The sequence below is a fragment of the Helianthus annuus genome, chromosome 3 (genome assembly GCF_002127325.2).
Source record: "Helianthus annuus cultivar XRQ/B chromosome 3, HanXRQr2.0-SUNRISE, whole genome shotgun sequence".
NCBI classification, from domain to species: domain Eukaryota; kingdom Viridiplantae; phylum Streptophyta; class Magnoliopsida; order Asterales; family Asteraceae; genus Helianthus; species Helianthus annuus.
Genome location: NC_035435.2, coordinates 63,390,267 through 63,405,470, shown reverse-complemented (window position 1 = coordinate 63,405,470; position 15,204 = coordinate 63,390,267). Strand labels below are relative to the sequence as shown.

Genomic DNA, 15,204 nt, shown 5'->3' with positions numbered 1-15,204 from the left:
CACTTGGAAATGCAAGATCAAAATCGAAAAGTTGCGGTGGGGGTGCTTGTGTCTTCGGCCGAGAGTGAAAGAGAGGGAGAGAGAGTGATGTTGTGGTGAAGTGTTGAGTGGAAAGAATGAAGGTTATGTTGTGTAATGTAGGATACTTATAGACAAACTTAACTTAATTACCCATAGGTCACAATGTCACCAAGATATTAGGCACATGAGATTTTTTTAATCACATAAAGGACATGGGTGTCCCCCTAGGGGATGAGTTCGGTTAGAGGGGGGGGGGGGTCTCCTAGTTCAATTTCAACTAATAGTTAAGATGAAGTTAAGTAAAGTTGGAGGTTAAACCATTTACCAGTGTGTAGTGCATTATAGCGGGTGTTAGGGTATTCAGGGACCCTAACTGGCTCAGAAAATGAGAAACAATGTTGATGGCAATATTTTTATGTTCCGGGTAAAGTCCGGTTGTTCGGTTGGATAGTGATCCGTTACAGTGCTTAACAAAGCTTTAAAGTGTCTTTAATATTATTTTTAGTGACACGAAGCATTCCCGACACTTTGGAAAGCGTCTATTAATATTTTTCTCATGTTTTGGCACTTTATTAGTTAGCTAAATGCTGAATTTATAATTAAAGTGCAGAATTTTGTACTTAGAGTACGTTTTAGGCACATCCAGTCACTGTAACTTATACCTAGTGACGCAGTTCTACAACCCTTATATCCCTACACTTTCTACTAGTGTAGCAAACTATCTCGGGCTCATACAGGCCTTAGAGGCAGTGTCTGCCTGATGCTGGCTATATCAACATGTTTAATAGGTTATCCGTTCATAGTGCTACTGTGCTTTTGTGCATCAAGGTTGTCACTAGAGTTCACTATGTAAATAATAGAGTGACAGCAAAGAAAGTATGATGCAAGTATGTACATGTATCAGTATTCAGATAGCAGTTTATCCACAATTTCAAGCAAGCACAGTAATTAAGCAGTAATTGATTATTAATTAAGTCGTACGGATACCTGGTTTGGTGAGGGTTGTCACATTCTCCCCCCGTTAGAAAAATTTCGTCCCGAAATTTTAAGTTCTGCTTCTAGAAGCAGGGTTCTTGGGAAATAAGTGGGGGTATTTCTCTTTCATCCGGTCCTCACGCTCCCAGGTGTATTCAGGACCATGTCTGGCATTCCAACGAACCTTGACGAGCTTGACACTGCTCCGGCGGGTTTTGTTCACTTTCCAATCCGTAACCTCAACCGGTTCTTCGACAAAATGGAGCGTGTCGTCAACATGAATCTCGTCGGTGGGAATGACAACGGCATCTTGCGTTGGACTTTTCTTCAAATTTGATACATGAAATGTATCGTGAACGCCATTCAGTTCAGCAGGTAAGTCCAGCTTGTACGCTACTAACCCAATTCTTTCCAAAATTCTAAACGGACCAATATACCGCGGATTCAAATTTCCACGCTTCCCGAAGCGTGCCACACCCTTCCAGGGTGATACCTTTAACAAAACCATATCACCTACCTCAAACTCTAGAGGTTTCCTTCTTCGGTCCGCATAACATTTCTAACGATCGCGGGCCGCCTTGATGCGATCTCGGATCTGTGCGATCTTGTCTGTGGTTTCCTGGACCATATCAGGACCAACCAATTGCCTATCACCTGCATCAGACCAACAAAGCGGTGATCTGCACTTGCGGCCATATAGGGCTTCAAATGGCGCAGCACCAATACTGGTGTGGTAGCTGTTGTTATACGAAAATTCGACCAATGGCAAATGCTTATCCCAGCTACCTCCTAAGTCCATAACACATGCTCTCAGCATATCTTCCAAAGTCTGTATCGTCCGTTTAATAGGTTATCCGTTCATAGTGTCTGCCTGATGCTGGCTATATCAGCATGTTTAATAGGTTATCCGTTCATAGTGCTACTGTGCTTTTGTGCATCAAGGTTGTCACTAGAGTTCAGTATGTAAATAATAGAGTGACAGCAAAGAAAGTATGATGCAAGTATGTACATGTATCAGTATTCAGATAGCAGTTTATCCACAATTTCAAGCAAGCACGGTAATTAAGCAGTAATTAATTATTAATTAAGTCGTACGGATACCTGGTTTGGTGAGGGTTGTCACATGTGCGGAAATGGAAATCAGACTTTCAAGAAACAAGACCTACAGAATTATCAAGTTTATATCACTTTGAAATAAATTAGTTTAACAAGGTGATTGTAAGATTATTATCTAATACAAATGAATCTTGAATTCTGTGGGTGAGAAGAGTAGTGGAGTTTGGGTGTTTGTATATGAATGCTAAGCTTCAAACTCAAGTATCTTCTGCCTCTCGAGCCTTCTATTTATAGACGGCTGTGTACATGAATAAACAATTGTTTATTCATGCACTAAGTCCTACATAAAGTAGCAATTTGACATATTCATTGAATCCATCGTTCAAGTTGCATTTGTAATCATGATAACCAATAATGTCATGCTTCGGTCATTGGTGGCAGGATAGAGTTGTGATTTTTAGACAAGTGGGGCTTCTGATAAACAACTTCATCAGAAATTCTGATGAACAAATCATCAGAAAGTCTGATGATCAGAATCGTCAGAAACTGGTGATATTTCATCAGATCCATCAGAAATGACCTTCTCTGATAATCCAAATCAACTCCTGATCAACTTGTGATTCTTTGAAGTAGATACTTTGCATTTCAGTTGTCCTATCTGATCTTCTTCTTCTTGCTGTGATCTTCAGGACTGTTATCTCTTCAGAGATCCAGTTGATTGAGATTTTCTTTAATACTTACAAATAAAGTTTCCTAACAGTTTTCACCTAAGCATTGTAAGAAAATGAACTACCTCATGAATATAAAATTTCCAAACAGTGGAAACATAATACTTGCAAATTTAAACCAGATGCTAAAGTTTTGAAAAACAAGTTACATAAAAGATGAAAAAAAAAATTAAACAAGTTTCTTTAATTCAGCTTCACTCTCTTATGCACATCTCCTTTCTTTATCTTCTTTTTGTAGGAGATATATTTTTTGCAGCTATCATACATGTCTTTGTACCATTCTCTTGCTTGGATCCATTCTTCAATCATTTGCTCAATTTCTTTTCTGCTTCCCTCCAAGTTCTTTTCTATCTTCTGAAGATGTTCTTGTCTTTTGTTCATAGTTTTCAAGATATACCTCAGAGTTTGATTTGAGTACTTACAGATGTCAACACTTCTGAATCAGAGCTTTGTTATTATCATAATCTCTGAAGATTACACCATATTCTTGTTTTCCATCTTTGCTTGTCTGCATAATGATGTCTCCAGATCTTACATCATCCAATATTTCTGAGGGAACTTTTGTCTTTGGTGATCTAAAGTACACCTTTTTGTTGTGCACATGTTCATAGTTGATGGATAGATCAAAGTCTGAAAAAACCATTCTTTCAAATAGCAATATTCCAGCCTTTGATATGCCATTTAATGCCCTTCTGACCTCTTGGTTATTTTTCTTTTCCTTTTCATAGTGATCCTTCATAAATAAAATGTCTAAAGGATGCAACTGGTCAGCTATTTCTTCATCAGTCACCTTCTGTTCATCCCCATTTTCTCTCTGAAGTGTGTATCTGTTTTGCACATAAGTTCCTCCTATATCATCAGTTGCAACTTTCACTTCATCTACCTTTAAAATTCTTCTTACCGGATTCTCATTATGTTTGTAAATGCTACCTGACCCTCTTTTCATTCTTTCTTCTCTTAAACCCAGTCTGATAGGAGATAGTGATCTTGGCATTTCATCTTCTTTTGTCAAATAATAACTCACCAGATTGTATTCAGGAAATGTCATTACATCCCTGGCAATCTCTTTAACCATGACAGACTTGGTTTCAGAGATTTTTCTCTTAACAATCTTTGATTTTGCCACTGAATCACCTTCTTGTTCCCATTCCTTCATCGTTTGTATATTCATATATTTGCTTATTGCTGAGTCATCAGATACTGTTGGATTTGGAACAACAGCTAGCAATTTCAAATTTGTAATAACTTGAGGTTTTGCAGCTGCTAACCTTTTTAGCATTTCATCTTTTGGGACATTTGGAGGTGGACCCATCATTGTGGTTTCAGCTTTGGTGATTGGTGTGGTTGATGATTGTTGAGGACTTGACTTTGGAGCTTCCTGATGTGAGCTTTCAGCAGGAATTTCTTTCATGAGTTCTTGAGGATCCACTTTGGCTAATTTTGCAATATTGAATTGCATCTTCTCCATTAGTTGTTGCGCTTCTCTTACCAGTTTTGAGTTGCTGGCCATGTTTTTCTGAACTTTGTTGAATTCAGTTTGAGCTTTCATCTGACTTGCAGCCCATTCTTTTGACAGCTTCTCAAGGGCATCTGTGATACTGTTATTACTTGCCCTTAGAATGGTAACTTCTTCCAAAACTCTGTTTCCACTGCTTGACTGCCTTGACTCCATCACATTTACAACTTGTGCTTTGATCTTTTCTATTTCTGTGAGAATCATTTGGATTTCTGATGCAGAGATGTTGAGTTCTGGTGCCTTTTCTTTCATCTTCTGAAGAGACTTTAGTGCTTCAGTGTTATCATCAGTTTGTTTCTTTATTGCTTCCACTGATTCTGACAAAGTCTTCATCTCAGCCCTTTGACCTTGTATTTCTGACAGCAACATATCAAGTTTTTCTTCCGCTGGATTTCTTTTGCAGACTTTGTAAACATTTTCCAATATAGTTTCCAGATTTTCTTGATTCATGGGTTTTTCAGGGATATTTGGAACAACAGATGTTCCTGCTAACACTCCAGCTGCAAACACATTTGCAGCCGTTTTGGAAACGATAGGGTCACTTTTGGCTTTACCAAAGTTTGGTGCAACCTTAAGTTTACCAGTATCATCTCCACCAGTGGTGAGTGACATACTCTCATCCTGGATTTCCTTATATCCTTGAATCACATTAACATGTGATTCTCGATAAGTTTTTAAGGTAAACATATTACCTTTTTCCAGATTTCCTTGATCAGTTTCTTGATCTCTATCTGTTGAGATCTCATTCTCTTCCTCATTTTCTGATTCAGAGTTGAGATTAAAAGCACTAGTAACCTCTTTATCAACATCAGTTTTTTCTTTTTTGGGTAAAGGATTACCCCGGTGATTTTATATATCAACAACCAAATACAAACCAAGTAGTGTAGAGAATCTACACTAGTTCGATCATGAGGCATTCCCCATGAACGTAAACCAAAACACCAAACTTAAACGACTACAAATCAACACAAAACAACTAGCCTAGCATCTAGGAAAAAACGAAATACAATCCAAAAACTAGTCAGCCACCATCATCCAATATCTCTTTGCCATGGACTTCCCATTCGCTTAAAAGCCTGCGAACATTACCAGTATTCTTCAGTCTCACTCCCATTAACTTGTATCGAACCAATTGTATTATATGAGCACCAACAGTCTCTGGAGGTCTCAGCTGGTTCTTGAATATCCTAGCATTGCGCTCCTGCCAAATGACGTACGCAGTAGCCGCGACCACTACTCTAGCAACATAATCCGCAACTAGTTTTGATTTGGACCGAATAAGTAACCAAGTCACAATATCAGCCCACTTAGGTTGAACCGAATCCATACCCACCTTTTGTTTCACCATATCCCAAACTTTTGACGAGTAGTTACATTCAAAGAACAAATGACTATGGGAATCGTGATTTGCATAGCATAATAAACAACACATCATGTTCATATTTTTCCGCCGAGAGAAATCCCAGTTCAGAATTTTATCCTGCGTAAGTAATTTACCTCGCATGATCAGCCACATGAGAAACGCATGCCGCGGGATACATTGAGCAAACCAGACAATAGTGCTCCATTCTACGTCTGTTTCCTTATACCGAATCAAATTCCACACACACGAAGTCGAAAAATCTTTCCGATCATTACCATCACGCCACATGAATCTGTCAAGTTTGTTCAGGGTAATGTGGAATTGATCTAGCTGGATTAAAACTGGGAATAAGTCCCTCCAAGCAACCGGCCATTTCCACTCTCCATTTAACTGAATTTCAGACACAGAGTCCTCCAGTCGGAATCCCGCATTAGCAATGGTTCTAGGCGAAATAAAATTCCCGAGCGACCCTAGGTCACACCAAGAATCATACCAAGCCGAGGTCCTAGTACCATTTCTGACATCCGACCAAAAATACTCTCTCATTTGCGGTCTAAGCTGAAGACGCTTCCTCCATGAGTAGCAGCTATTCGAATTGATTTTAGATATCCAGAAGTTTTTACCTTTTAACCTGTAGCTGTGAACCCACTCCACCCACAATGAGTTTCTTTTCGTGACAATACTCCAAATATGATTAGTCATGAGAGCTTTATTTACTTCCCCTAACCGCCGAATCCCCAATCCGCTTTCATATTTAGGGAGACAAACGACTTTCCAAGAAACCTTCGCTTTACCTTTTTGGAACACAAAGTCTTGGGACCAAAGAACATTCCGCATTTTCGCCTCCAATTCATGAATGACCCGAGTCGGCAATATAAAGATAGAAGACCAGAAAATATGCATAGAAGACAAGACGGAAATAATGAGTTGCAATCTACCAGCAAACGAGAGTAATTTGTTTCTCCAATGCATGATTCGTTTGTCAAGCTTTTCCATCATAGCACTACAATCTTTATAAAGAAGCCCCGATGAAATTAGGGGCACACCAAGATAGCGCACAGGCAAGGATCCCTCCTTAAACGGCATAATGTTCAGAATAGCATTTTTAATATAACTTGGGACATTACAAAAGAACACCGTACTTTTCTGGATACAGGCACCAACCTCGACATTTTAGAAAACTTAGAGAGAGAATTCATAATACATCTAGCCGAAGCAATTTCCCCTCTGGCAAAAAGGAATAAATCGTCTGCAAAACATAGGTTGATTATTTGCTGCTTCTCACATTTGTTATGAAATTTGAAAGAAGAGTCGATCCTGATCATGTGATGCAAAATGCCCGTGAGAACCTCCATGACAAGAGTAAATAAATATGGGGAAAGCGGATCTCCCTGGCGAAGCCCCCGATTACCTTTGAAATACCCATGCACATTACCGTTGACACAAACAGAGTACGATGCAGTAGAGACACAAACCATGATCCAATTGACCATCTTGATGCTAAACCCAAAACCAAGCAAGATATTTTTAAGGAACCTCCAATCAACCGTATCATAGGCCTTTTGGATATCTACTTTAAAAGCACATCTTGGGGGACCAGAATTTCTATGATAATTGTGCATCAATTCTTGGGTTAACAGAATATTGTCAGAAATCTTCCTTCCTGGTACAAAAGCAAATTGGTTTATGCTGACAATATTATTCAATGCCACCTTCACTCTTTCCGCAACTATCTTGCTAATGCATTTATATATGACATTACAACAAGCTATCGGCCTGAAGTCAGTCACAACCGATGGGGAAGGAACCTTTGGCACTAGCACAATAAGAGTGTGATTTAACTCTCGAAGAAGATTCCCTGTATCAAAAAAATCAATAATAGCCCTTGAGACATCATTACCAAAAATAGGCCACGCACTCTTGAAAAAAGCTGCAGTAAACCCATCTGGACCAGGAGCCTTGTCAATGCCAATAGAAAACATAGCCTTCTTTACCTCATCTACAGTCACCTGTCTACACATATGAGTAGCAACATTCGGATCCAAGACTTTAGAAAATAAATCCGGAGCCGGATTTAGCGACGTATCGCCCCGGCAACCCAAAAACTTCTCGTAATGATCGACAAAAGCTTGATGAACCTGATTGCCCTCAAAGATAACACCCCCAGTATCACGAATAACATCAATACGGCTACGATGATTTTTGTTTTTTAGCGAAGAGTGAAAAAAAGCCATGTTCATATCCCCAGCCCTCAACCAGTCCACTTTGGATTTCTGTTTCAGAAAACGCTCCTCATCCAATAAAGCTTCTTGGTATTCAGCACTTAAAGTAGCTTCTTCAACCCGAAGAATCTCACTATTCGGTTGTTTATCAATAGAACTCTGAATGACATCAAGCTTCTCCCGGAGACTTTCAACTTTTTTATGCAAGTTACCTTGCTTAAATAACAGTGCACGAAGAGGTTTTTTCAGAAGCCGAAGACGTTTTACAACACAGAACTGGTGCACTCCATTAACTCTAGTATCCCATACCCGCTTCACAATATCTAAAAATTCAGGCTTAAACACCAGAAAATTAGCAAATTTAAATGACCGAGGTTTCAAAATACCAGCATTTGGGAGCTTTAAAACACAGGGGCAATGATCCGAGAGCCGATACGGCTGGAAAAGAGCAACAACATTCGGAAAATTACTTACGAAGTGGGTATTACCAAGTACTCTATCGATCTTTTTCAGCAAACCAATCCCCTTCTTGGGCTTCTGGCTCCATGTAAAATGGAGACCGGACCGATTAATATCAAACATTTCAATATCATTCACACACTCTTGGAATTCTTTCATACTAAGAGAAACAGATGAGGCCCCCACTGATTTATCTTCTAGGTTTAACGCGGAGTTGAAATCTCCCATTAGAAACCATGGATTATTGCCAACAAATATTTTGTACAAAGACAAATGGTGCCATAACTCCCTACGGGTCACATAATAATTAGCCGCATAAACAACCGAACAAAAGGCTATTTTGTTATCCTTCTTGAAAAAGAGTTGTAAATGAATAACCTGATCGGTCTGAGACAACACCATAACATCAAAAACGGCTGGATTCCATCCTATAATAATCCTCGTACCTTTGCTACAGCGAGCCCCATTGGACGTCCAATCCCAGGAACGGAACACAGATATGCACACATGACTCAGTCTACTAACATCAACATGCGACTCTAGAATTGCACATAAACTCAAGTTATAATCCTTTACAGCCTGTCGAACCTCCGTTTGTTTCAGAGGGCAGTTCAACCCCCTTATATTCCACGAAGCAAGACTAACCATTGTTAACCGCCGAAAAAGGAGTGCTTGCCCCTTGTTTAGTTTCAGGTTTCCTAGAGTCACTGACAAGAAATTCATCCGTCTCATTATATACTTCCTGTACCTCGTCATCATCCGATTCGTCTTTATCATCCCCTGCTCCACTTCCACCAGCTTCATGGTCATTCCTCGAATCATTTAACACGTCAAAGGGATTGTTTGAGGTAAAGCTAGATTTTGGGGTTGATTTATTAGCTCCTCCACTAGTTTTTAACCCAACCGAACGATATTCAAACTTCTGTTTTTGCTTATTAACCGGAAACCCCGTTCTCTTTGCCGTTTTCCTAGCATCCATATCCATGAACCCGTCTTTGTCTACCACTGGTTTTTTCGAAGGCACTTTAGAATTAGATACTTGATGAGCTTTTTGAATAGTAGCCGGACCCTTCGTGACCTGCCTGACTTGTCTCGGGCAAGCCCCATCATTATGCCCAAACACCTTGCAAAAGGAGCATCGATGAGGGCTCCATTCATACTCCACATACACCTTTTCCTTAACAAATCCATCCCCTTCCAAATCTGGAACTGCAATCACAATTTCCTCTTTGAACTCATTGTCAGCCGAGATCTCAACCAAAGCTCTAGCAAAGCTACTCCTACCCCAAGAGTCTAAGCACATTGAGGTAGTGTACGTGTCTAAAACCATAGGATTACCAATAGCCGTTGCAATCATGCTTAATCCATCCTCTGTATACGCAGCAAGAGGTACATCGTGTATTTTAACCCAAAGTTGCACAGTTTTAACTTCCTTTTTTTCTAGTTTCGAAGATGGGGACCATACATTAAGAAATAGAGGTTGCGAACGAATAATCCAAGGACCCTCTTTCATAGCATTCATCATACCAATTTCATCTGCAAACTTAAAAAAGAAAAAACCACTCGCATTCATCATAGACTTTTGAAGGCCAAATTTCTTCCAATTATTCCTCACGAAGTATTCGACTACCGGGTATGCAACACGATCACCAAGGAAGTATCCATATAACGTATTAGCAAGCTTATCTTTAACAACTCTAACAGATTCTTTCGGCAAAACAACATCACATCCCTCATGAGCTACCGGACTAGCAAGAGTTCGAAAATTGACCTTCCTGGAACTAGATGCCCCAATAGAATCAGCATAAGATAATGGAGGCTTACCTGATTCCTTTCGGACATTCTGACTACCTTGCGCACCAATCTGATTGTTCAACAAACCCTTATCGGCCGAACTAGGGTTTACATTAGATGCCCCACTAGGGTTTGCATGGGAAGCTTTCATCGCCGCCACATAATTTCCTCCACATGCAAAATCAACATTCAACTCCACAGGCTTAGAAATTTCAACATCAGTTTTTTCATGTTCTAAGTTGTAAGAAACATTAACTGAACTTTCTGATTTTGTTTGTTTTGAGTAAGTATCAACTAAAACAGTTCTTGAGAGAGATGTACCAGTGATATGGGATTCATTATGATGTATTACTTCAGTTGTTTCAATTTCAAGGCCATCAAATTGAGCTTCTTCATAATGATCTCTAGCATCTTCATGAATTCTTCCAGCAATATGTGATTTTGCATAATGTTCTTGTGCTGTCTCTTGTAGCATATCAAAATCTGGATGAATTCTTCCTTCATGAATTTGATCATCTTCAGCATCATCTGACTTACTACCTGGTGAGTTGGTAATCATCAGAATCCCTTCTCCTCCTACCTCTTTTGATGATCTTGATTTTTGTTCTTCATCTCCTTCTAGTGATGAAGAGCATTTGAAAACTTCTCTGCTGGCTTTTTCTGTTGTAGAGTCTGATTTGGTCAGAAGTGCTTCATGCTGTATTCTGTGAATCTGGTGTAATGAGACATAACATGCTTTCTGGTAATTCAGGGATATCTTTGTCAGATTCCCATCCATGATTGGAACTCCAGGCCTTCATTGTGTTTGATCTCCACAAATTCTCCAAAATTGGAATTTCTATTTCTCTTGCAGCAAATGTTTCAGAAATGAAAATAGAAATTAACCTCGGATATGGCAGATGTGAGATTATTTTTCCATTTTTGGTGATGATTGACCTCTTGATCAGGTTGAAAATTTCTAACCCATAATCAATTTTGAACCCAGTTATGAGTCCATACATGATTGTTAGAATAGCTTGATTGATCTGATCAGTTCCTCCGATTTTTGAGGTGAGACATTTGTTTAATACTTCCATCATCACTTGCCATATAGCTGGCATTTCGTTTCTTCTGATTGAACCAATTTTGTTGATCTTCTTGTTTTTATAACCAAGCCTAATGATAAAACTTAATAGCTCTTTCTGCTCGGTGCTTCAACATAGTTATCAAGAATAGGTAGTTCGAGCCATTTTCTTACCCTTGCAGGAGTTAATGTTACAAAAACATTTTTCCATACACGAGCAGAGATTTGGTTTTCTTCAACTTCATCAAAGGCGTGAACAAATTGTTGTAGTAGCTTTTCTGGTACTTCTCTCTCTTTTGTTAGAGCTCCTGAAATTGGACATTTCATGAGATACTCTATCAGAAGTTGACATCTTACATCATATTCTGAATGCTCTGTATTCATCAGCAAATTGTTTTCTTTCATTGGCAGAAATTCAGTGTCTTCAATGAAAGATACATCGTGTTGAACAATTGGGATGTTGAGGTTTACTTCGGCCATTTTTGAAGTTTGTGAATTAGGGTTTGAAATTTAGGGATTTTTGAGTGAGGAACAGCGTGAGTTTTGGTTTGGAGTTTGTGAGAAAGGTGTGATTTTTGAATTTTCTGCTAAGTGAGAGTTAGAAAGTGAAGGGTTTTAGCAGAGAGTTGTGGGTTTATGGAGTTGAGAGGATATGGAACGTGTCATGTAGTGGCGGTTAAAGGATCATTAATTTTCTTTATTACCGTTTGATCATGGGATGTCGGTTTTTGGTTCATGATATAACCGTTGGATCGTGGGTTTCAAGACTTTAATGATGATTAGTCGTGTAATCGTGGTTGTGCCCTTTCAACTTGTTCTTTTAATCTGCAGTTTCACTGAAGTGCTCATCTGAGTTCAGATTGGAGAAGATTATCGGTTGTATGACACCTTTCCATTTTTGTGGACCCTACTGTTATGAAGAGGTCCAATTAACTTTCTTCATCTTCATCCTTTCCTTCCTTTTAAGTCAAAGTTCCATCTCATCAGACATTCAACAATTTCTGTCAACAAATATGCATTTCCTTTGTTCTGACTTCTGTTTGACTCCTTTTGACATGGTCAACAGAGGTCAACAGAAGTCAACATAATTTCTTTGATGTGTTTTTCCCCCTAAATTTGTGACTGTTTTCACCAGTTTTTAAAGCAACACTTCAACATTCTTGATATTGAGTGAGTAACCCCCCTTTTTTTAATTATGAGAGGGAATGAGATAAATTTAGAAGACTTAAACTGGTTTTTCTGGTGCCCTCCTGGTCTCTTGATCTTTTTCTGATAAAATATATTTTTTAACAGAAAATCAGATTGTTTTACCAGATTTTGTTTTAGGTTATCAGAAAATTAGAATTTTGAGTTAAAATTTTATTTCTGATGATCATTCTTATTTATCCATTTCCCAATTAACAGAAATAAAACAAGAATCAATTTAAAGCAGAACAAGCAACATATTATATAAACACATTTAACATACAATCTATCTACACACATATGATCCAATTATGGAGAGTTATAATTAATATCTATTCCATCTCCATGTTCTATCTCAAGAATTACCCAAAGTTCAGTTACCAAACTAGAATTTTTATTTGTTGGTCTGAGTAAACTGATGCTTGCATTCTGTTGAAGATACAACTCTGCTCTTTGATAACCAGCAGGTATACCACCAAAGCCCAGTTGGCTTGTGATTATCTTCATCAGAAAACGAGGATACATCAAAAATGGCTTGCCTGACCACATATTGCTTGCAAAGTCTCTCATTAAATAATAAGAGAAGTTGTAAGGAATGTTCAATGTGATAGCTCGGCAAATTTCTAACAACTTATTAAATGCTTGATGATGATTTATGGCTTTCTTTGAGAAGCATGCACCTAGTTGAGTAATCAGAAACTGCCAGGGCTTAATGAAGCCATTTTTGTTGATTGCTCTGGGATCATTTTCAGGATTGTACCCCATGTGCTCCAATGTTTCTTGAATCTCAGAATATGAGAACATCAGTACATTGTTGTCATCATTCAGTTGGAAGAACCATTCTGATGTTACTTTCAGTTATTCGGACTCTTTGATTGAGGCACCTCACTTTCAATATATATTCTCCCTCTATCCTGACTTTCTGACAAAGTTGCGTTTTGCCAGAAGGTTTGAAGGATTTCAGGGAATATCGTTATGTTGACAGTGAGAGCATATCCTATGTTACTTGCTATTAGCATGTTTACCATCGTTTGACACCCATCCCAGAGAGGACCCTCAAAGCTAGTTTTGAGTTTGAGGTTGTGGTATGGATGTTGAGTAAGTGGAAAACGATCAGCTCTAATTTTAAGCATGGTGTGTGTGTGTGTGTGTTTTTTTGAAAGTATGTAGAAGAAGATGAGGAAGTTTTCTGGTGAATCTCTAAGTGATGGTGACAGACTTTGCTTAATGTGGTAAACATATACAGTAAATTCAAGAACTGCCATAAATGGTATCTACCCACTGTATCTTGTCTACCACAATCTTGGTTATTTTATTGTTTATCAGGTGGCATAAAGAATAACCCAGAAAAAACTCTCTTCATTAAATGATTTAGGCGGCTATTTTTCAGTTTATATATCATGATTACCTACTTTTGTCACTTCAGTGTATTTAATGAAGAAGAAAAATCTCTACACCTACTAACAATCCCCAGAAAAACTTCTGTCAAATGACGTTTTCAATTGTAGTAACTAAAGAAAGAGAAGAAAAACCAAATAATAATAACAAAAAAAAAAAGAAAATTAAGAATATGCAAAATTTCAGATTATGAATTTGTCAATTTGAGATATAGATAAAGGTGATGAAATGTATGAACTTCTTCGAATAATCATTCAATAATTTTGTTCCAAGAAGTATTCTGATTTGTTACAAGAATTTCTGATGATTTGTTAAATTTTCTGATAATGTATCAGATTTTCTCATAATTTATTAGAATTTCTGGTGCTTTATCAGATATGCACTTTTTCTTCTTATGACTCTTTTATTCAAACAAGTTACAAATCAAAAAGAACTTTATCACAATTTTGACCATGATTTAGCAGATCATACCTTAAGCCTTTTAAACATAGGCTACTTTCTTCAATGATCAAATTATCTTACGATCCTTCCATTTATTTCATTTCCAGAGTTCACTATTTTACCCAGCTTTGAGACAAAGTTGCTGAGTAAGCTCCTATCCCCAATCATGTGCTTGGAGCTTCCTGGGTCGCAATACCAGATCTGCTGCACATGATGGTCCTGAAATGAAATGGTTAGAGGGTTTTAGGTACCCATGCATGCTTGGGGTACTCTTTCTGATGATATTCTGGTTTTATTATTTCTTCTAAATAACCTTTCATCAGAATTTCTGTTAAATGCTGAGCCATTTACAGAATTTTTCTTTTTTCCTTTGGAGATGGTGTTGAACAAGCTTCAGTATTTCAACACACATACAAGGGTCATCAGAAATCTCTGATGTTCCTTCTTGTGATGGAATGAAGGGATAATTTTGAAAAGATGAGTGAACTGCTTCTGGAGGTTTTACAAACTCTTGATTGAATTCACTCCTTTTTGGTTCCAAGTTGAGCTTTTCAAAGGAGTATTCAGAACATGTTGATTTGCAAGTTTCAGAATCAGATTCTGATATAAATTCATCAGAAATATGTTGAGTTGCTTTTACAAAGACAGTGGGTTTGTTATTACCCGATAACATTTCATTCTATTCTTCCTATGTCTTCCTTTTCCTCTAGAATGTCATTTCATCGCAACGACGCTCAGATGTCCGAACAGGCAACTAAAGTTGCCCAACGAATATGCGAAGTAATTCGGAAGACTGCTGAATTAGCTGTTGCCATATCCCGTCTCCAGGATGAAACCACCCGAGAAGCAACAAAGGAAGCAGAAGCCAAGCCTTCGAAAAGGTCAAAGAAGCGTAAGACCTCAAAGGATCCTCCAGCCGTTGCACCAAATCAAGCAGGACCTGGTCAGGTGGCAACACCACCAGCCAAGAAGCGGTACTTGGG

General features: G+C 38.3%; 1 protein-coding gene across 1 annotated transcript; it reads right to left on the bottom strand.

Annotated features, from left to right (window-relative positions):
- Positions 1–6,854: 6,854 nt before the first annotated feature.
- On the bottom strand, positions 6,855–10,912 carry LOC110931971. The gene is made up of 3 exons (XM_022175339.1): positions 8,986–10,912; positions 7,009–8,879; positions 6,855–6,908 (listed from the first exon to the last, which is right to left on the bottom strand). The coding sequence occupies exons 1-3, from the start codon at positions 10,910–10,912 to the stop codon at positions 6,855–6,857; spliced, it is 3,852 nt and encodes a 1,283-aa protein (XP_022031031.1).
- Positions 10,913–15,204: the final 4,292 nt, after the last annotated feature.

What these genes read in the sequence shown, in the direction of transcription:
- LOC110931971 (XM_022175339.1), bottom strand. Translation starts at nt 10,912, where the DNA reads ATGGATGGGAATCTGACAAAGATATCCCTGAATTACCAGAAAGCATGT. An exon ending in TTTTTCGGCGGTTAACAATG is followed by an intron (nt 8,880 to 8,985) that starts GTTAGTCTTGCT and finishes GTGCAATTCTAG; the next exon opens with AGTCGCATGTTGATGTTAGT. An exon ending in TATTTACTCTTGTCATGGAG is followed by an intron (nt 6,909 to 7,008) that starts GTTCTCACGGGC and finishes TATGTTTTGCAG; the next exon opens with ACGATTTATTCCTTTTTGCC.